General features: G+C 40.4%; 1 protein-coding gene across 1 annotated transcript in view; it reads left to right on the forward strand.

Moving 5' to 3' along the window:
• IQSEC1 (IQ motif and Sec7 domain ArfGEF 1) overlaps positions 1 to 21,298 on the forward strand; it is a 365,437-nt gene that overhangs the window by 56,812 nt on the left and 287,327 nt on the right. The window contains exon 2 of the mRNA XM_059823034.1: positions 21,205 to 21,234. Coding sequence (XP_059679017.1) covers positions 21,205 to 21,234 — 30 coding nt within the window. The remainder of the gene's footprint in view (positions 1 to 21,204; positions 21,235 to 21,298) is intronic.

The following is a 21,298-nucleotide window of genomic DNA, read 5'->3' on the forward strand; positions in this document are numbered from 1 at the left end:
CAGGCTGGCAGTTTTCAAGTGACTGTTAAAAAGTGGAGACAAAGCTTCCCACTCTGTTTACGGACTATTAACATTTTTATACCATATTACTTCTTCAGGCATAAAATTCTTACTGAAATTTCCTCTTTGTATCTTGGTCTGCATTATCTAAAAGTGTGTATGATTTGAAAAATGGAATTTATCTATAATGGTGTCTAATATATTGCAGTTTAAAGATTCTCTGTATATTGAGTGTTCTCTTAGAACCCGGAACTGGGACTAATTATGTCCAGTAATTGCCTTTTAACCTTCCACTAATTACTGAGAGATAAGGTGAGCAGGTTCAACACTTCCACATGGAAATTTCCATGAATGATGTCCCAGCGAGTAAACAATCCCTAGTAGGTGATACAACAAGTAGTATGTGGTACCACTTTAAAAATCTATGGTATTAAATTGTTTTAACTGAACCAGTTAATTGTTGGGTTTTTAATGGTAACATTCTTGCTCTTTGTGCTTTTAATGCATTGGTCCTCTTGAAATAAGTGAAAATGAGTGCGTGCCTTAAAATTGCTCTCTACCCTAGACACGACTTAAATCTGCTCTCTGTGGAAGGACAGAGATGAGTTAGAACTGGCCTGTGGATAGAAAAAAACCCAAACTAACTTGAGCTATTGAATATAGATAAATATAAGCTATGCCCAACAGTGGAAAAAAAATAATTGGCTCAAAATTATCATCTGATGAAATTTTGTCAAACCTTAATTACATTTTCGAAATAAAATTTATCGTGTTCAAAGTCTGTATGCTTGAAGTTCATAACACAAGCCCCTCAGCTTTTTCCTGGGCTTTTTATGTACAGTGAAATATTAAGTAATGATGGGAACCTTATTTGCTGTCTAAAGCTTTTGTGCCTGCCGCGGTAAACTAGAACACTAAACTGAGTAGGAGGACTTCCATCTTGCTGGAAAAAGACCTAAATGTACTGTGGGCTCTCCACATCAAAAAGAAAGAAGTCTGAAATACATGTTGTGTTGCAGTTGAGATGGGGAAAGCAAATTAGTTGGGACTGATAGGTACATGCATTTTGAGGTACTAAAATAAGGCTTTTTATAGGAATTTACCTTCAGAGTTAACTTGGGTATCACTGCCAAAGATCTAACTTTCTCACTTAAAATTTTTGGGTTGATTAGACTTCTTCCAGGAGTGTCTTTGAATGATGGGGTTAACATAAGTAGGACAGTGGTTTAGGGCCTGTGCTGTTCTGATTTTGCATTCTGAAAATTTGCGTAGTATTGTAAACAAGTAGAGAAATTACTATTTTTTGCTATCTTGTAGTGACCGAGCTAAACTTGTCTCATAAACCAAATGGTTGGTCTGGTTCACATAATCTAGTAAGAAAGTTCCCAGAGTAGTCAAGCTTTCGTAATGAAGTTTACTTAAGAGAAGGGCTCCTAAACCTTAACGTTTTACCGATCTTCAGAGCCATCGAATTCAGAAGGTTCTGTTCCTTCAGTGGTAACTGCTCATTTTGGGGGTTTTCTTGGAGAAGTCAAAGAATATGACGTTTTGGTGATGACAGTGTGGAATAGGATGATTTGTCGTTGTGTTGCACTAATATTGTGATTGGACAAGCTTAATGCTGAATTTGCAAGTGCGTTGTTCACCCTGAGGATATTGCAACTGAAATTGTAGGCTGGATAGAAGTACCATATGGCTAACGGGGGGAAAATCAATGTAACTTACTAGTCGAATGAGCACAACGCATAGAACATTCAGCCCTGTGAAATTTGGCGCAAATAGCGGAAGCAAAAATAGCCCAGTGACAAATCATATGGATTGCTTCTTTTTTTCTCAGGCGGGATGACTTGCCTGCTGGTTCACAGCTGCAGCCCGGCTCCTTCTACAGAGCAATTGCTGCGTGGCAGAATAAACGTTGTAGTGAAGATATCTCTATCCCTTTTGCCTTCCCAGTGAGCATGTTACGACAAATGCTATGGGGATGTTTGCAGGAAGGGAAAACTATCACTGCGGCTCAAGAAAATATTGGCTTGTAGACTTGATACACAGCCAACTCCGTATCAAATTCGACAAACTGCTGCTTTTGAACTAGGGGGTAGGAATGCAATTTCTCCATCTTCAGCCTTCTCACCAGAAGTAAACAGTGTTAATAAGGTGAAAGGTGGTCCTAGTAACGTGTAAATCTGTACAGCATACACCTTTCTGTACAAAAGTAACAAGAGCCAGGTGTCCTCTAAATCCTATATTATGGGATTTATTATGCTTGAAGTTTAACTGCATTTGGATATTTGTAATTCTTTTGAAGAAACATGTATTTCTGTTTCATGTTAAAAAAAAAAAATTCCACCACCTCCTAACTTTCTTCTCGTTATAGTTCAAACAACAAAGATGCAGCAGAAAAGGCTTCAGTTGCCCAAGGAAAGACGAAGTGGTTTTCGTAGAACTGGTACATTTTGTGCTGATGTTGCCATGGGAATCACCATGTCCTTGCTGCTATTGTCTCTTACGCTAGTTAGATTAAAGTTAATATTGCTGTAGTTGTGTAGGAATTACATCTCTTGACAGTGGCCTAACTTATATATCTCTATAATGAGCAGGATAGACTTGAAATACACAAAAATACCCTATCTTCTGCCACCTCTCCACTTCGCCGCTTCTGCGGACAAATTTGCTGACGTATAAATGCATGGATGCCTAACCTTTGCTAAAACCCAAAAAGCTTGTGATTATCTAAAAAAGGAATTGTACTGAAGATACTTTAGTTGCCTGGCACTTGAGTCGATCTGGAATTGTAAAGGCCTCTCTAAACAACCATTTGAGGACCAGAAACTTTGTACAGCTTGCAAACGCACAGGTGTATTTTCAAGCAAAATGCACTTACCCTATTGTATCTTGGCTGTCCTTGGCCTCTGTTCAGTGGTGATTGAATACCACAACCGCAGTAATCATAAATGGAGGCTAGGCTAGGACTCCGGAATCATTATCCAGAAGAGCTGCCTTCTATCAGGCAAGATTAGTTTGGGAACTCATTGTGCCAGGTAGCAGTGATCCATCAAAATCATTTCATAAACTGAAGTGACTATTCAAATGGGGACAGTTGATTTATTGTAAAAGAAAAGGAATCTTAAATTTCAATATGTATGTAAAGAAGCCTCTGGAGTATCATCAATGTTTGATCTTTGAGCTTAGCTATTTCCATGAGGGGAATGTTACTGCTTTTGTTATGTCGGAGTACTATAAAAATGGGCTGTTGATGGATGAGCATCTGAAAGGATGCTCTTCCCCCAGTTCTACACCTATTGCATATAAACTTCTGTTGGTTTACAGATTTGAAGATAGTAAATTTCTTACACGTTTTGAGTGTTGACCCCCTCGAAGGCAAACCCTCCTTAAGCAGTTAATGTATTGAGTGCCAGACAAATATTACCATTGTTTTATTTGCTTGTGGCAGTACCACTCATTGGGCGTTACTTAAATTTTGCTAGTAGCTCAAGCACTGCTAAATATAAATTCATTTGATTACAGACTTCTTTAACAACAGCCGAATAAAACCACGTTCTCGTGTTTTGAACAGAAGGCACAAAGTCAAATAAGCGCTGTCTTTGAACATGGCTAAAACTTGCTATTATGTGTGTGAGATGGGTTATACACCTGCTCTTTTTCCTGTCTCACGCCCATTTTATTTCCTTTGAAAACTTTTTCATAGCAGTGTGCTCTTACCTAAATACAGTATGTTAAGTTTGCTGAGTAAACAGCGGGTCCTGTTTTGCATCAATGGTGCACATTGCAGAGCAAAAAGAGACTAAAAAGTGGCAGCAAATGAACTGTTAAGACAATATTCGGGGCTGGACATACAGGACAGAGGCCTTGAATGCATGTCCATATATTGTGCTCTACAATTACCTGAAACGGGGTTGTGGTGAGGTGGGTGTTGGTCTCTTCTCCCATGTAACTAGCAACAGGATGAGAGGAAACGGCCTCAAGTTGCGCCAGGGGAGGTTTAGGCTGGATGTTAAGAAAAACGTCTTTCCTGAGAGAGTGGTGAAGCACTGGAAGAGGCTGCCCAGGGAGGTGGTGGAGTCACCATCACTGGAGGTGTTCAAGGAACGTGTGGATGTGACATTGTGGGACATGGCTTAATGGGCATGGTGGGGTTGGGTTGATGGTTGGACTTGATGATCTTACAGGTCTCTTCCAACCTTGATGATTCTGTGATTCTGTGCTGGAATGCAGGTGCAGTCTGGCTTTGTGGCAGAAAACTTTGGGAAGTTAAGCAATGCCCAGAGGTCACCTGGGCTTGCCGGCAGTACGGGAGCGGTGAGAATCTTCACACGATTTTGGCCAGCAAGCAAGGGCAAAAGGAGGTGAAGAAAGATAGTGAGGAGGACAAATGACATCTGTTGTGGTATCTTCAATTGTGTAATACTACGGTTTAGACATCCTGGAGCTGCAGAGCTCTGGAATGAATGCTTCTTTTAAGAAGTGAAGATGCTGAGATGAAATGTGTTGGCAGTAAAAATAACACTGAGAATGTCACTGTGGGAATTGACTTACTTGGAGTCTAAACTGGGCTTCTGTATCTCTCTCTATAAGAATATATAGAAAAGAGTTATTGCACAAGCTAGCAGCCGGCTCTGTGTTTGATTCTCAATCCTGCCATCTGCTCGCTATGCCAAAGGAACAAACAAGAATGCAAGTCACGGTCCTAGTGGGAACTAGGGCTTGGATCCCCTCAGCTAAATTGATGTAGCTGTAGTGGGGCAGGTGGACCCATACCCATGTGCATCAACTTGATAATGTAATGCTTAATGAAGGCCTGATGTCCCCCTGTTCTTTAAATGGCTTTCTTCTCGTCTTTTTCTTTCCCTTCTCTCGTCGTCTTTTTCTTTCCCTTCTCTCGTCGTCTTTTTCTTTCCCTTCTCTCGTCGTCTTTTTCTTTCCCTTCTCTCGTCGTCTTTTTCTTTCCCTTCTCTCGTCGTCTTTTTCTTTCCCTTCTCTCGTCGTCTTTTTCTTTCCCTTCTCTCGTCGTCTTTTTCTTTCCCTTCTCTCGTCGTCTTTTTCTTTCCCTTCTCTCGTCGTCTTTTTCTTTCCCTTCTCTCGTCGTCTTTTTCTTTCCCTTCTCTCGTCGTCTTTTTCTTTCCCTTCTCTCGTCGTCTTTTTCTTTCCCTTCTCTCGTCGTCTTTTTCTTTCCCTTCTCTCGTCGTCTTTTTCTTTCCCTTCTCTCGTCGTCTTTTTCTGTCTCTTTTTGGTGGGGGGATAAAAGGTTACAAAGTATTTTTTAACAGGAATTGAAATATATTACTGTGAACAATGACACAAAATGTGATGTAGTTTTGTAATGCTGCGAGGGTTTAAGAACAATAACAAAAAAAACCCCAACACCCCCAACAACAGCAAAAAAACCCTTTAAAGACTCATTGGTGGTGTCTAGGTCAGTGTGAGCTGTTGGAAAGTGCTTTAATTTACAGAAAAAAAATAGCATGTATCAATGTCAAGAGGCAACTGAAAACACCAAACAGTGAACTGAGGGAAAAGCAGGTAACGGTGATAGTGTGGGGATCTCTCAGGGAGCTGTTTGAGTAACACTTACAGAGGATAAAAAGGTATTTGAAGTAATGCTTCTAAAAGCTGAATGGATTAGTTGTTAAAACTCTCCCTGAAAGTTGTAATCATGCTGAAGCTTGCATTTGGGGGACTGATTTTAAGAAAGAAAGAAACAAGCAAACAAAACCAAAATGAAACAAGCCAAACACCACCACCACCACCCCCCAAACAAAAAACCCCACCAAAATACTTGTAAGGCATTTTTCGGAAGATAAAAACTAGGCCACGTTGCTCAATCCAGTGCCAAATCAGTTCAAGAAATTGTAACCTCAAGATTATTGACAGCAGGGCATTTTCTATTGGGGATGGCTCAGTCAATAACTGCTGCAGGTTTTAGGACAGATGGAATCTGACTAATAGCAAGAAAACCATTAGCTGTAAGAACAGCCGTTATAATTGAAAGTGAGGCCTCCAGGCATCTAAAAAGAAGCCAAGAATCCTGTCTATGGGATTTTCTCTTAGAGCAGGGCAGTTTTTAATTTCTGCATGCAAAGATTTAATAGTTACAAATTACAGTGCTTCTCAAGATTTAACTGAGTAGACTAGATCAAACAAGTTTAAAACTTAAATTCCATTCTTTATGCCTTCTGTCTAGTGATTTATGGTACTAGAATATACACTTGTTTTTGTCTTAATCTTTTCAGGTTTTCTAATTTAGTCTTAATTGGAGAAAAGGGTTATATCAATGGCAAAAAAACTCAGGTTGCAATTGGTGTACCCATGCGGCCACTGAAACCAGGTTGGCCGCAAGTTGCGCAGAGGGAAGTTTAGATTGAATATTAGGAAAAACTTCGTCACCGAAAGGGTTGTCAGACACTGGAACAGGCTGCCCAGGGAGGTGGTGGAGTCACCACCCCTGGAGGTTTTTAAAAGACATGTGGATGAGGTGCTTGAGGACATGGTTTAGTTGTGGACTGGGCAGGGTTAGGTTTATGGTTGGACTCAGTGATCTTAAAGGTCTTTTTCAACCTAAATGATTCTGTGACTTCAGGGGCAAGTTAATACAGTCAGCAAAGAATGATTGGGACTTAAACATCTACCAAAAATGATCAGGAAAGCCAAACAGCTCCTGTCTTGAGTGGTGACATGTCTCTTCCCAGTAAAAGCCATATCAAGTCTACTGGGAGCAAGTTTTATGTCTCGAAATGTTTCAGGTTGTCTTTATATCTGTCATCATCCCAAATACTGCCAGTGCAAGCTGTGAGGCTAATCCAGAGGTTAAGTATGTTAAGGCTTTAATACTTTTCTTGCATCTTAGGGTGAAATTTAGTTGGTGCTCTAAAAGCACCAATGTATTTTTTTTTAAAAGATAACTTTGCCATTTTAATGAGACATCACTCAGACTTCTAATAATCCATGTGTGGAATTTAATGTACAGCTGTCTCTTTTGAAATAAGACTTAAGAGTAATTTAGATTGAAAATTTTATCTGTAAAGTACTTGCTTTGGTTTAAATTGTGTAGGGAGTTTTCAGATGCTGGATTTTGATTTGTAATTATTGTTGGATCAATAACTGAATGAATTTCTGGGATGGAAGGTTGACGCCAATGATGTCCCCAGAAGTTTTATTGTTTCTTCTTTCTCCTTATATAATAAACATAGTGAGATCTTGTCGTGTATGAAAGATAAGCGTAGAGATGTAATGGCCTCCCAAGCCTGAGGATTAAAGACATAAATTCCACGTGTAGAAAATTGCTCATTCTTGTTGAAGGCTTCTTGGCTGCTCGCTCTAACTCTAATCCACATGTATATCTAACATACATTTTGACAACAATCCTCTGCAGACAGATAGTTTTATTAAGGAAAATACAAATACTTGATACAAATGAAAGATGAAGCTTGATTTGATCACTTTCTAAACGTTTATGGCTGGTGATTGTATGTTTAGAGGCTAAAGTGATGATAGTGTTCTGCTATAGATATCTTCATACTCTGAAAAGCATTTAGCTGCCATTAGAGGCAAGGACCTTTATAAGGGAGTATTTTAATTGGAGCCATGACTGTTAAAAAGCCATACATGCATCTTACCGTTATATTAAATGTAAGATAAAAGGATGCACTCTTCAGTTAAACTCCTAATTTTAAAGAGATTTTTCTTTCTTCATAAGGCCTTACCTGTAGATGGAAAGGCAATCAGAAATAATACCGTCTAGTGGCTTGCCACTTACGATCACTCTAATTTAAGCTAGAATAATGCCTTCTGTAGATACATTCAATACAGAGGAACACAATACACTAATGCTTCTTAATACTTCTTCGTAATTCTGCAAAAAAGTTTCAGTCCTCCACTTGCTTGGAAAGCAAAGATGGTAACAATACCGTTGAACTTGCTTAGAGATTGCTGATATGCAGTTAAATATTAAAAACTTATTATGCAGTTCTTCATTACTTCTGGGGTTAAGTTGCATTGTCACTTTCTCAGCTATTAAGGAAAAAAAAAATCTAACTCAATTAACTGAGCTGTAAAGAAACATCTAAATGAGTTTTGATTGTGACGTTAGTGTTTCCTGAGCTGCGGTAGGGACAGACAAGTCTGCACGTCAAAGGTGAAATAGTAAATGGTTGGAAAAGTTCCAGCTGCAGGGGGAAGAAATGGAATCAGCTCACCTGTAAAATGATTAGTGTAATAGGAAGGTGTTTTTCAAACAGAATTGAAGCAGATGCACTGTTTCATGTTTTGTAATATTAATTGTTTCTGTATAAGCAATTCCAAATTACAAACAACTGAACAGTAAGGGGTGAGGGGAAAAAACAACAGGTAAAATGGTCTTGAGAGATCATAAACACGAGATATTTCAATTAGTTATCTCTTCAGATTTGAGTCTTTATTCTGATGCTGACTTTAAGAGCACCCCCTGCTTATCAAAGCAAAATATTTATTTCTTTTCCATATGGCTCTTTGGCAGTATTCTTGCTTAGGTCATAAATTGGCTTGACTGCGGATTCTAAGTGCTTAATCTCATGAGATGGGCATTGGTGCTGGACAACACAGAATCAGTAAGGTTGGAAAAGACCTGTAAGATCAAGTCCAACCATCATCCCAACCCCACCATGCCCACTAAACCATGTCCCGCAGTGCCACGTCCACACGTTCCTTGAACACCTCCAGGGATGATGACTCCACCACCTCCCTGGGCAGCCTCTTCCAACGCTTCACCACTCTCTCAGGAAAGACATTTTTCCTAATATCCAGCCTAAACCTCCCCTGGCACAACTTGAGGCCGTTTCCTCTTGTCCTGTCACTTGTTCATGTAAAGCAAGTGGAACTTGCAGAGCCTTTTTTGCACAGTGACGCGTTGCTCTGGAGGCATTAATGTCACAAAACCCTTACTGCTGCCTGCCGCAGGGAAGGATAATAGAGAACTTTTCTAAACCAAGCTTCCCCCCCCACCTCTGTGTTCTGCTTGGCTGTATTTTCTATTCACACAAAATCACAGAATCACAACGGTTGGAAAAGACCTGTAAGATCATCAAGTCCAACCATCAACCAACACCACCATTCCCACTAAACCATGTCCCACAATGGCATTCCACGGAACATTTTCTGTCCTGCTCTGTAGTATGCATAAAGGGATTGCATTCTGAGTGAGCCTGTCTGTGAGGAGCATCGCTGGCGAGCAATGGTGGTGCTTTTGTGACATATGCCAGGCTTCTAGGGGGGTACGCAAGAGAGGTTGCTTTTCAGTTTATCCTCCAGCTTATTTGATTCCCCTTCCAGAGATGGACAGCAAACGCTTTGGACAGAAACGTAAAAATACTTCTCGGTTGCTTTGTGTTTAGACCACTGCTACTTCGGTCTGCACACAGCTGTATTTATGTGTTCCCTTACAAGAAGAAATTGCATCTCCCTTCCTTTCCCTCAGCTACTGTGGACAATTGTATGCGGAGGGTAACAATATTTCTCCGGTTAGCTAGAAGTGCCCTGAGGTAGATGCATCTGCGTGCTGAGTTTTATGTGTATTTAACTGGTTTTTGTTAAATACTGAGGTATGGGAGGCTGTTCCAGCCTATTCAGGTGGTGGTATGATGTAGCTTCTGCCCAGCGTGGGGCTTTATTTGCATGCTGGAGGAAGCATCTTCCTCTGCCTCTCACTGAGTGCACAGATGGTATCTATAACCTTGATGTAAAGCACACAGCACAGACTGTGGAGGGCTTTGCTCTTTGTGAAAACACATGGGGCTTTGTATCCCGTCCGTTGCTTCAAACTATTTTCAGACGTTAAGGGAAGAGAGAACCTAGGTTACTAAAAACTGCATCCTGGATGAGCAAGGTGAGTGTGGTGAGGATACGTTCAGCCCAACTGCTGGATAGCCTGAAACTCAGTAGCATGTGCAACAGAGGGATGGCTGGGCAATGAAATCAAGCTGATGTCTCAGCAATCTCTGAAGAGATTCGTAAAAAGTTTGGAATAGACGTTTCTTGGAGAGTAGTGGCTATAGACAGTCCAGGAATAGCTATAACTAGCTCTTTATGGAGACTGTATGCCAGCAGCTGCCCTTCCATGGTATTTATCATAGAAGATAGTAAGTTATCTGTGGGAGATAAATATTTCCTGCTTCTCACGCATTGAGAGACATGTCTGCTTGGGTTTAACAGTTTAGCTTTCAAAGACAAAAATGGCATCTACTACCTAAGGAAGAGGCTGTTTTCAATATTCCTGTCCAGGCTCGCGCTTAGAATTTATTTTCTTCAACACGGTTACTAGAAGTGTCTGTGTGTGCGTAATACCTTTGTAAGGACTCAAAAGGTTTTGGTAGTCACTGCCACGTGAGCAATGCCTTCCAAGAGCTGGAATGGAAGGATGCTTCTTAGGATGGAGGTCTTCTCCACAAATGTGAGTGCGTGCAGGCAGACACGTGAAGGCTGCACATGGTAGATATGTATAAAAAAATGGGCATCTGCAATATTATACTCTCACTTACTTAAGATTACTAAAAATGAAGTTGTTTTCTTCAATAGGAGTTGGAGAAAATATGGGACAAAAACGATGTGGTTAGTTACGTTCTTTGTGAAATAACGTGCTGTTTCAGTGAACATTGTGAATTGGCGGTCCTAGGTCTAATATCCAGTCAATTTGGTAAATTTATCAGAGAGGTCCTTTTTAAGCAGTCAGTTGCATGTTGTGCTTTAATACAGAACTCTTTGTCGTTACACCTCCTTCCTCCTTAGCACAGTAGAATTTAATGCACTGTTTTATATCAGCGTACTTGGGGAGAATGGCCCTAAGCCGGTAATTCTCTGTTTACAAGTACCGTGGTTTGGTCGTAGAGGAACAGTTCCAGCAGCGTAACTGGCAATTATCTACTTTGTTGCGATGGAATACAATGGGAATTGGGCACCCGCTGTCATTTTTTTTTGTTCTCTTTCAAAATGGTGCCTGAAAATTCTTCTTATATAACTTACATCGGATCTTGCAGCTAGTGATTCATATGTTTACCTTGTATTAACTTATCTTCGTGATGCCATTTCATGTGGTGTACTTTCACGCATGATCTGCAACGAGATCCATTCATCTAAGTACCAGCCCTAATTTTGTTCGTATATAGTTCTAATACAAGTTTTAAGCTTTATACTGTTTGGGACTTCAATTGAAACTTCTTTTTCACTTTTAGTAATGGGAAATCACATCAAAACTCTTCCTGCTTTTCTTCAGTTCAAATGTGTTTATGGGTTTTTTTGCGGGTACGAATACACGGCACGTATGAGCAGTGGAATGGTGGCCAGTGAAATGAAGTGTATGAAGCATTAAGAATAATGAAAGAGAAAGCTTTCTATACATTCTTCATAACGTGAAACCAGTATTCAAAAATATGGGATACTATCAAAGAATACTTTTTTCCTGTCTCTTAAAGTGACCAAGAGTCTTGAGGCCGTAGCATGAGGTTGGTCCCATTATAACTCATGTGGAATTTCTTGGAAGGCTATGAATCCTGTGTTGGGTTTGGATTAATTATGTTGATGAAAAGGTGTCTCCTCAATTTGACATTAGAAGCACTGTAATAATACCAGAAACGATGTACTGTACTGGAAAAGGGCTCCTCACTTGCTAGAGACGATACAAAGCTGTACTTCTAGTAAGAATATCATGAGTAAAAGATAAACTGTCACTGCTGAAAGTGCCAATATAAATGCGTTTATAAACTTCTGAGGTACAGTTCTATCAAATGATACGGGGACGTCAGCTTTTACTGATACCTCTGTTTTGTTTCTCCTCTATAGTAGAAAAACTGTCCTGCTCTAAGTACTGGACTGGTATAACTATAAGTCAGTAGAACTGATGTTTAGTAATTAGAGGTACAGTTCTGCATTATTCATCCACTGCTGCTAGCCCAGAGGAATTCAAGATTCATATCTGACATGGAGTAAGAGGAGAATTCATCCTTCCTAGAAACTGTTTATGTAATGTAATACAAATGATACGGTGCAAAATATAGATTTCTGGTACTAGAAATTGGAGAGGGCATTTTGGAAAATTGTTTCTACCAAGTATTGAGTTTTGGTTAAGAGCAAGAATAGAAAAGTGAAACAACTAATCGGATTTTAATTCATAGTGTTTGCTGCAGAATATGTGCGAAGTGCACTCATTTTTATTTTTGGTTATATACAACGGAACTTGTATGTTAAAATGCTTCAGGGTTACACACATCTCTGGAACACTCATGCTCATCTTTTAGGTAGGAGCATCCTCTGGCTTAGGGGCAAAGGTTTTTCCCAAGACTTCCACTGAACCTAGCAGTGATGTGCCTTTTCTGGGGGGTTCCACAATGACATCTTTCTGCATTGGAAAGACACACGCATGCAGTTTTTAACTTTTGAGTGGAAGAATTGGAGGTGGACCTCAGCAACTGCTAGTCCTAGTACGGCACACCATGGGGTGTCTCCTGCCTCGTAGGTTGTGTGATCCCACTACCAAAAAGCGGAGGGAGCCAGACTTCAAACCTACCAACCACGTGAATGACTTGCGTTTCAGTGTAGCGTGGTTTTGTTCCATCACCCATTTTATTTTCACTTCAAAGGATTTATCAGACATGCTTGTTAATGGGGTAGCAGTATTAGTCTGAAGGATTTCAGGCAGCAATTGTAAAGACTATCTAAAATGCTTGAGGGGAAGTGTTACAGCTCTCAGTCCTCCTAGAATTGAAAAAAGCAAAGCATCTCATAAATGTTGACTCCATGCTATGTTTCAAATTGACTTGGCGGTCTGGGATGTGTGAGTCTCTTAATTACAGACCCCATCCGATGTGATTGAGGTAATAGCTTCCTTGCCAGGCAGGTGTGACCCAGTACACAGCCTCCCTGGACCTTCCAGAGAGCACGGGCTGTCCGGGAGCTGGCATGGCTGGGGGCTGATAGCCCCTTGTGAACGGGACATGCGTCCAAAATAGTAGCTCCTTTCACACAGGGCAGAGATGAATAAATGCTGATTCCTGTCATTACAGGTCTGAGTCAGCTTTGAGTTGGTGACTTTGGCTGCTGTTTTGGTGTGACCAGTTTGGTTTTGGGGATGTGGGGAAGTTGGAGTGTACAGGAATTGCTGGGTTATCTTTATGTAGCTCCCTATCTGAACTCCCCAATAGACATTGGTCCTCTTTTTAAGAGGTACAATTCTCCCCTTTCCACAGAATCATTAAGGTTGGATAAGACCTGTAAGAGCATCAATTCCAACCATCAACCAACCCCACCATGCCCACTAAACCATGTCCCACGGTGCCACGTCCACACGTTCCTTGAACACCTCCAGGGATGGTGACTCCACCACCTCCCTGGGCAGCCTCTTCCAGTGCTTCACCACTCTCTCAGGAAAGACATTTTTCCTAATATCCAGCCTGAACCTCCCCTGGCGCAACGTGAGGCCATTTCCTCTCATCCTATCACTGGTTACTTGGTAAGCTCCCTGTATGCTTCAAGTAGTTACTGTAATAGCCGGAGACTTCTGAAATGAGGGATGCTGCAGACTAGTAATCTACTGCTTTTGAGATGTAGTGCTGTATTTCTAAATGTATGCAATAAAAACATCACCGGGATTACTGGCCCCATCGTTTCTGTGGTATTGAAGCAGCTCTGATACTAGTTAGCTGCCGTGCCTTTGCAGTACCAGATCTTGCTGTCTTTTCTCACATATGTCCCTGGGTTAGTGTTACACATGTGTTTCCGTAGCAGGCAGGAGAGGTTTGTAAGCCGATAACTCCAAGTTTCCTTCCGAGTAAGCTGCTGGATCAAAGCAAAACTGGGATGATGCATGTACTGAGGGAGAGAGGTACCAGCAAGGTGAGCAATTCCTAGCCTCAAGCTGAGCTACACCTTCTCTGGGACGAAGCCTTTCCACCAGGTGCTGGCTTTCTTTTCTCTTTGTGCGAGACCGGTGTGAGAAAGTAGCGGAGAGGAAGGACGTCTCCAGGAGCACTGAAGTCCTGCTGGTGTGTTCAGTGGTTTCAGAGCGTTGCTACTCGCCAAGGTATTGCAGTTCTACTTTTAGTGCCGGTTTTTGGATGGTGCTAATTACTGCTCTCCATCTCCTGTTAAATTTCTGTAGGCTTTAGGGCGGAAGAGATGGATGCAGAGATGCTGTAACAGCTACTGTTGCCTTGTAGTAAGAGATTCCCCGGGCAATATGTGTAATCATGATCTGGGAGGTGAAGTAATGATGGTAGATGAAGATGTGGTGCCAGGTCTGAAGGCTGTTTGTTATATGCCAGTCCTTAAGTTCGCTGAATTGTCACTAGGTCAAATGCTTTACGTTCGCTAAAATCAAACTCCACATCTCTCAATTCTATTAGATAAATACTTGTCCTGGTTTGTGACACTGGAACTTTTCTAGCAGTTTAAGACTTTTTAAAAAAAAAAATCACATCAGTGACGTGCGGGACTCTTTCTGTTATCATCTGTCTTTTCAAGGAAAAACTTGGGTATGCTTTTTCCTGTTTTCAACATGCAGATGACTTGATTTATTAAGCATACCTCTGTAGGGTGAAGCAGTGAAAAACCTTGATTGGCGTCGCCATAGGGAAGCTCAGTTTACACTGTTTTTTCTTTTGACGTCTTTGAGGCTGCCTTTATCCTGACTTCATGCATCTCTTTCCAAAGATTGCTTGTTACTAGCGGCACCTCATCTGTTCCTGACCCTCGTGCGCCTCACGTGTGGCTTGTCAGATGTCACCTTCTGAAAGAAACTTTTTGTGCTCTAGAAAGTTGTTAGAGATCCTGTCTGGTACGGTGCTGAATCGAATGGGAGTGCTATAGTCAAGGTGGCCGTTACACTTTCTCATGTTATTTGGAAAAGAACAAAAAGACTATTAGGATATTACTATTCTCAAATAATCCATGGAAACAGCGGTTCTCCTACTGTGCAAGAGACGTTTTTTATCTTGGTATTAAATCAAAATGCAATGCGGTAATCGTACTTCTGTAATTGGTTTATTCTTTCTGTGACCCCTGTGATGGGCAGGCCCAAGAGCATGTTTTTGTAGTGAGTGCTCATTCCTTCATTCTATTACGCGTAATAACAGAATCCTGCTGAAAGGGCTGTAACGAGTGGTGAAACGAATAATTTTTCTCATCCTGAAAATGCCACTGACTGGACAGGTCTTACTATACCTAATATTTTAGTATTTCTTTTTAAGAACCTTCAGCCCAGTACAATTTTTCTGACCCTGCCTAGTATATAAAGACTTGCAAGCTAACCCATTTTTTGGAAAGGACAATCTCCATGCTGTATGTCTGTGTTGCTGGACATACTGTTTGGTACCTTGCTGGCAGGGCACTGATGCTAATGTAGACCTACTTAGCAGGAGGGCATGGGCACGGCAGCGAGCGTGCTTACCTCTGAGCTCAGGGAGGTTTTGGATATCAGATACGACTAGATGTGCAGCAAGCAAGGCCTCTCTTTTCAGACTCCTGGAATAAAAGTGGTTCTTAACGGAGTATTGCACATCCGTTGTGATCCATAGGGGCACGTAACATCACTCAGACACAGTAGACTAAAATAAAAACCCTAGAAAGCTCTAATAAGCCTTTAGATGGGGCTGAAAGTTTCTTGACAACATCTACCTTGATTTGAATTGCTGCTTGGAAGCAATAGAAGCTTTATACTGACGCACGCTAATGCCTGCTCATGATATAAGTGGTATCGTTTATATAGCCATTAACGAATTCTCCCTGAAGCTTTTTTCCTTGAAGGTAATCTGTTCATCTGCATTACATATGCTGGAAGACTTCATATACCACGGAAGGACAACCTGCAAGAGGTGTAGCTTTCTTGAGGCAAGTTCTGTGCTCATAGCAAGGCTTAATCAAATGCCTTGATTCTAGTATTGCTCTGTAAAGATTTGGTTCAATCTTTTCCTCTTGTAAAAAATGAAATTAGAATGCTCTTTAATACATGGTTACTGTATACTCATACCTGTAGTAGGCCTCCTAAAATCTGTTCAAAAAACTAAAATCAGTTCTTGTGGCTTGTAGGAAGATGTATTTCAGATGGAGTATGATTATTTAGCATGGAAGATTGACATGCTGTTATAAACCTTGGCTTTAACCCAGTTCTTTGTATTCCAATGGGAGTGCCATCTCTAAATAGGTGAGGAGACAGGACTTGGTTTGTTACCACATGAGTGGCTGTGGGGCTGTTATTAAAGTCCAGTCCACTGGTGGGGTTTTACAGTAAGATTTCAGTTCTGCTTTTGGCTTTTTTCTACCCTGCCATGAAAAACAAAATTTGCATCCTGAACATGAATCTTAGACAAATAGAGTTTTAAAACTGTTATTTCTGCTTTGTATGTAATCTAGTTTTATAGAACATTGCCATAACTCTACGCATTGCCCAAATAAAGTATCTGCTAAGCTTGAAATTGTTGCAGGGGTAATTGTGTACATCAGTCTACATAATATGCCTTAATGGTTATGAACAATATTTTATTTTGAAAATGATTACTTTCATGAGTCAGACTGAAAGCTGGTCCTGAAGCTGCTTTTGGAAGCAGCTTTACATTGTGCTGTTTCACTTCTAAGTATAGCTTTAAGTGTAAACAACAAATCAGATGACATAAGACTTCCAGCTTGTTTATTATTGCTTTAAGAGGGGGGAATAATGGAGAGGATTGAACGTTTCCTGCTGGGGTGAGCCAAAGACTTGCTAAAATCTTTTGAGCGAGGAAAAAACATTGAATGAGCTCTGCTTTGGGGATGTAAGACCCTACTCTCACCTAAATGAACAAGAGACTGGCTGGTCGGGAATGGAACCTCTCACATTCCCAATGTGAGTGGCTTTTTTTGTCTTGTCTTGTGCTTTTCTCAAAGATTTCTCTAAAATTGCCATATTCCTGCAAATGGCTTTCAATTTTTATGAGCTGACAACTTCCCACCAAGAATGTTTTGTTGAAAAATTGCCAACCAACTCAGCAACTGGAAGCCAAGATGCTTTTTTGTCATTTTCCTGCTTGGCGTATTTATAGGAGGGTAGTGGTGACTGTCTCTTGGGTATGCAAAGCAAAAGACAGTAATTAATGCTGGTAACGTGAATGGAGATGTTTTCTGTGAAATCTCCAGTTTTTACAGATGTGGACTGACAGATGGAGGGTGATGGCAGCGCTTCATTTAAACCTAAACAAAAATCATTCAGGATTTTAACAGTCACTTTGGTTTGCTGTCCCCTCTAAGTCTTAAGTTTGGGGGTTTTGCTTTTCTTTGCCTTTATTTTTTGGTTCAGGGTTTGTTATGATGGTACCTGTTCCTTCTGGCCTCTGCTTGCAATGGTATTACAGTAAATACTGCTATTAGCAAAGTCATTTCTGCTTCTCTTGACTATAGTAATCTTAAAGAGGATGTGTTTTGCTGTATTTCCTACTGAGAATGAAGTTCCTGGGATCAGGAAGAAGACAAACTTGTACTTCAGTGGGGTGTCCAGGATAATATTTAGTTCTACTCGAAATATTGGAAACCAGCCAGAGATAAGAGGAGGAATCTTGGCGAAAGCTGCATGACATTTGTCACATCACTGATATAGCTTAGATATATAAATGGAATATATTCTGTTTAAAATAAAGTACTGTAGCATAGAGGATATATATTGTAGCTTTTTCTTTCTTTAAGGTCCACCTTAGAAGAAATAATGCAATATATCGCCAGAAACTTTTTCATCTTTCTCTGTGTTTCAGCAGTGATGCTATCATTTCTTTTGCCTAGTCAAAAGGAAAAAAATAATACAGAGCCCAGGACATGATTACAGTGTAAGCAGAAACATGAAATATTGATCCAAGATCCTGGCTTTTAAAAAATGCTCAAAGAAAATCTAATGCTTTATTTCAAACTACGAGTAGTAGGGTTTTTTTCAGCAGTGTGTTCATTCAGCCCTGCAAACCAATTACTCATTCCCCAAGTAAAACTGACCATTTCTGAATAACTCTTTGGAATTTACTTGAGTAAATCTTCGCCTTGTAAATGCAAATTTAGCAGTTGCCAAATTTAGCAGTTTTTTTACCTTTGGGGATCCTAAAAATAAAGAAGGGATGATGGTCTATCTTCGCCTGTTGTTAGCTGCGTTGAGTTGGAAGGCATTCAGCTTGGGAGAGGCGGTGGTTCCAGCCGTGGTGGTGGTTCCAGCCGTGGCGTTGGTTCCAGCCGTGGCGCAGCTGGACGTAACTCAGCAAAGAGCACCTTGCAGAGGCCCAGCCCTTACCTTGCAACTCTTCCTTGCCTTTTTAAAAATACTTCTTGAGTTTTAGTCAGAGGAGTAGTGAGTTGATGGAAAGGTGGTCTAGGATGGCTGGTTGCTGCTTCTAGTGACCCCAGAACCCTTTGAGCACACAAAGACGTTTTCCCTGTTTAGATGGTTCAGATGGTTTTGTTCTTCTAGTCAAGAGGAAAGGCGGAAAATCAAGGCATTAAAAATCTAGTTGTCTCAGCTATATTTGAAAACTTGATAGTACAAGCAATTACCTATAACATCTTTTTCAATTGCAAGGCTTATGTTCTGCAAGATGTAATTTGCTGAAAACTGAGTGTGGGAAGGTGTCAGTTAAACATGTTATTCATTAATTTTTTCATTACTCATGGGGATGCATAGGTGAGTTCATTTCTCTTCCTTCCATTGTGTTCAGGTAACTTTCAGGGATAAGGTAACCATGTAGAAAAAGCTGCTTTCAAGTTACCTTTTGTCTATCAGAATACGTAAGTGTGTCTAAAAACCTAACAACTTAAAGTGACCAGGCAGGCTTTAAAAAATGAGAAGGGAAGCACAAGAGACTCATGAACTGACACCGTGTCAGCTCTGAATTCATGAAGCTCCAACCTGATGCTAGAATTTAGCCCTGTGCCAAACCTTTCCTCGCCTCTGTTCTGGTCCATCTTGCACGTGTTAAGAGGTATGTATGAAGGTGGACGTCAGACTGCTTGTGTTATTAGGGCAGGAGTGCCGGGGTGGAAGTGCAGACCGCTTCTCAAGTCCTGCGCATGTTTATATGTTAAAATGTTTTGAATGAAAGAAAGTAACGCAGCTGGAAGTAAAGCCATTTGATATCAGATCCTGTCTTCATTAACAAGAACCGACAAATCGTTCTCTCTTAAATATTTATTTAAGAGCTCTTCTGGGTGTGGATTTGTTGGGATTGTTTTTCCATTCTATGTTGTTCTATAAAACCTTTTTAATATGCAGTAAAATAAATCTTGTGATAACAGATAATGATGCCAGTAACACCCAAATTCTCAGAGCTTTTACAAAGGTCGAGAGTGTTCTTTGTATGGGTAGATACTGCGTTGGGTGCACAAAATGCTACAATAAGTTTTTATAGTGCTGAGAGATACTGTTAAATGAAAATCATCCTTAAACGAAGGCCGGTGATGATTCTTCATCACCTCAAGTAAAAAGACAATTGTAACCATTTCAGAAAAGCGTTTTTGAATCGCAGTTAAGCTCTGGAGCAAACCTTGTGAGTTCTCACATCTGCTGGGTGTCCCAGATTGAGAGATTGTGCAGTACAGCTACTCACTGCATTCTTCTTTCCAGGCAGAAGTTGACTCACTTTGCTCTGGGCAACAGAATTTTCCACTGTCCTCGTTTCCCTTCTGTTTTAAAGTATTCTAGGATGTTAGGTGTCAGGAACAACAACTGATAGTCCGACTTGTAGGTATCCCTGGTCACCTTTCTGTAACCTACACTCCGTCCGCTGAATTGCAGTACTCTTCCCACTACCCGAGTACCTCATGGGACGAGAGACTAAGTTCATCTTTCCTCTGAGCTTGTGCTTTTCAAATCATCCAGACTTCTTTGAGCTTGAAGGAAATAAAGATAATGTTAGAGCGTGTAATGAAGGGGGGGAGAAAAAAAATGTCCGTTTTTGGTACCTATTTCTACAATAGATTCTGAAAATTACGTATTAGTACTGTTTGCTTTCTGCTGTTAGACTTATGAAACTTTTACTAGCCATAACTTTTTATACTGCCTCTAGCATAATATGCAAGTTGTCATTTGAAGTCATTCTAATAAGAAATTGGTCTTTTTTTCAGTCTAACTAGGGAAGATTCTTTAGTTCCTAAAGAAATACCCTTCTCTGGGATTTCGCGGCGGCAACTTTGGTGCTGGCTTATTGTTACTTAAGTGCTAGAGTTTGCAAGTTCATATCGATCACCTTTTTATTTGAGTCCCTGGTAAGATTATGGCACGGAAAGGGAGTTTGGAGGCTTTGTTTTCCTCTGGAATCTCCTGCTTTGCTTTGTATGTTTGGTTCCTGGGTTTGCAGAGCCTACTGCTGTGTTTGAGGTTTCTGTAGCGCTGGGGCTGGATCGGTTTGGAGTGAGGAAGGAGAAGAATTGGGCAAACGGTTGTGTGTTTTCTGTGGGGTTTTGTGTTGGTGCGTGAAATGCTGGGAGTGTTACGTTTCTGGTTCTCTTTGGAGGAGGAAACCTTGTCGGTATGAATGACATTAAATTAAATTTGTTCAGTTAAAAAATTTAAGTACTTTTTTAAGGGGGAGGGGGGAGAGGCTTTGTTCCAGTTTTGATTGATAAAGTTATCTCACCTTGAGAAAAACCTGCCCTTGAAGAGCTTCTGTAACTTAGTGTATTTTACCCCTTATTTTTACAAATTATGAACTTCAGACAAGTGTGGGTTTTAAAATATTTTAAATTACTTTTATTTGCAAACCCTAGCGCTTTCTGAGTAGTGCCTAATAAGCCTGGGGATTAGATTCCTAAATGCGTTTGCCTCTGACCTTTTCAACTAAAGAGCAAAGAAAGACAAAAAAAAAAAAAAGCTACAAACTAATCTGCTTCTAGAATAATGTCAGAGGCCGGGGCTTTTCACTTGCAAATATGGAACATAAATCTTTGTTATTGCATGTTTACAGAAGGTCTTTATTGAGGGTTCAGAGAGTGTCAGCATATATTTTAATATTGCAATTATTTTTTAACTTCTAGTAGATTTATTCCAAACCTAAGTAGTCTGGTTTCTTTTTTAAATGTCTCATTAGTAGGGGAAGTACAAGGAGCGTTAGAAAAACCAACTGAAATACAAAGGGAGAGGATGCACGAGAAGGTCTACTATTTTTAGACTATCTGGCTTACAAATGGTAACGGTAATTATGTCCTAACTATTTGTGTATTACTTTACAGGTCTGAAGGTGAAAGTTCAAGAAGCATCAGGTATGTGTACATTGTATTCTTTCTTTCTTGACGTCTTCGTTCTAAGAAAATATTTTAAAAGCAT

The sequence above is a fragment of the Gavia stellata genome, chromosome 12, assembly GCF_030936135.1.
Source record: "Gavia stellata isolate bGavSte3 chromosome 12, bGavSte3.hap2, whole genome shotgun sequence".
Lineage (NCBI taxonomy): Eukaryota > Metazoa > Chordata > Aves > Gaviiformes > Gaviidae > Gavia > Gavia stellata.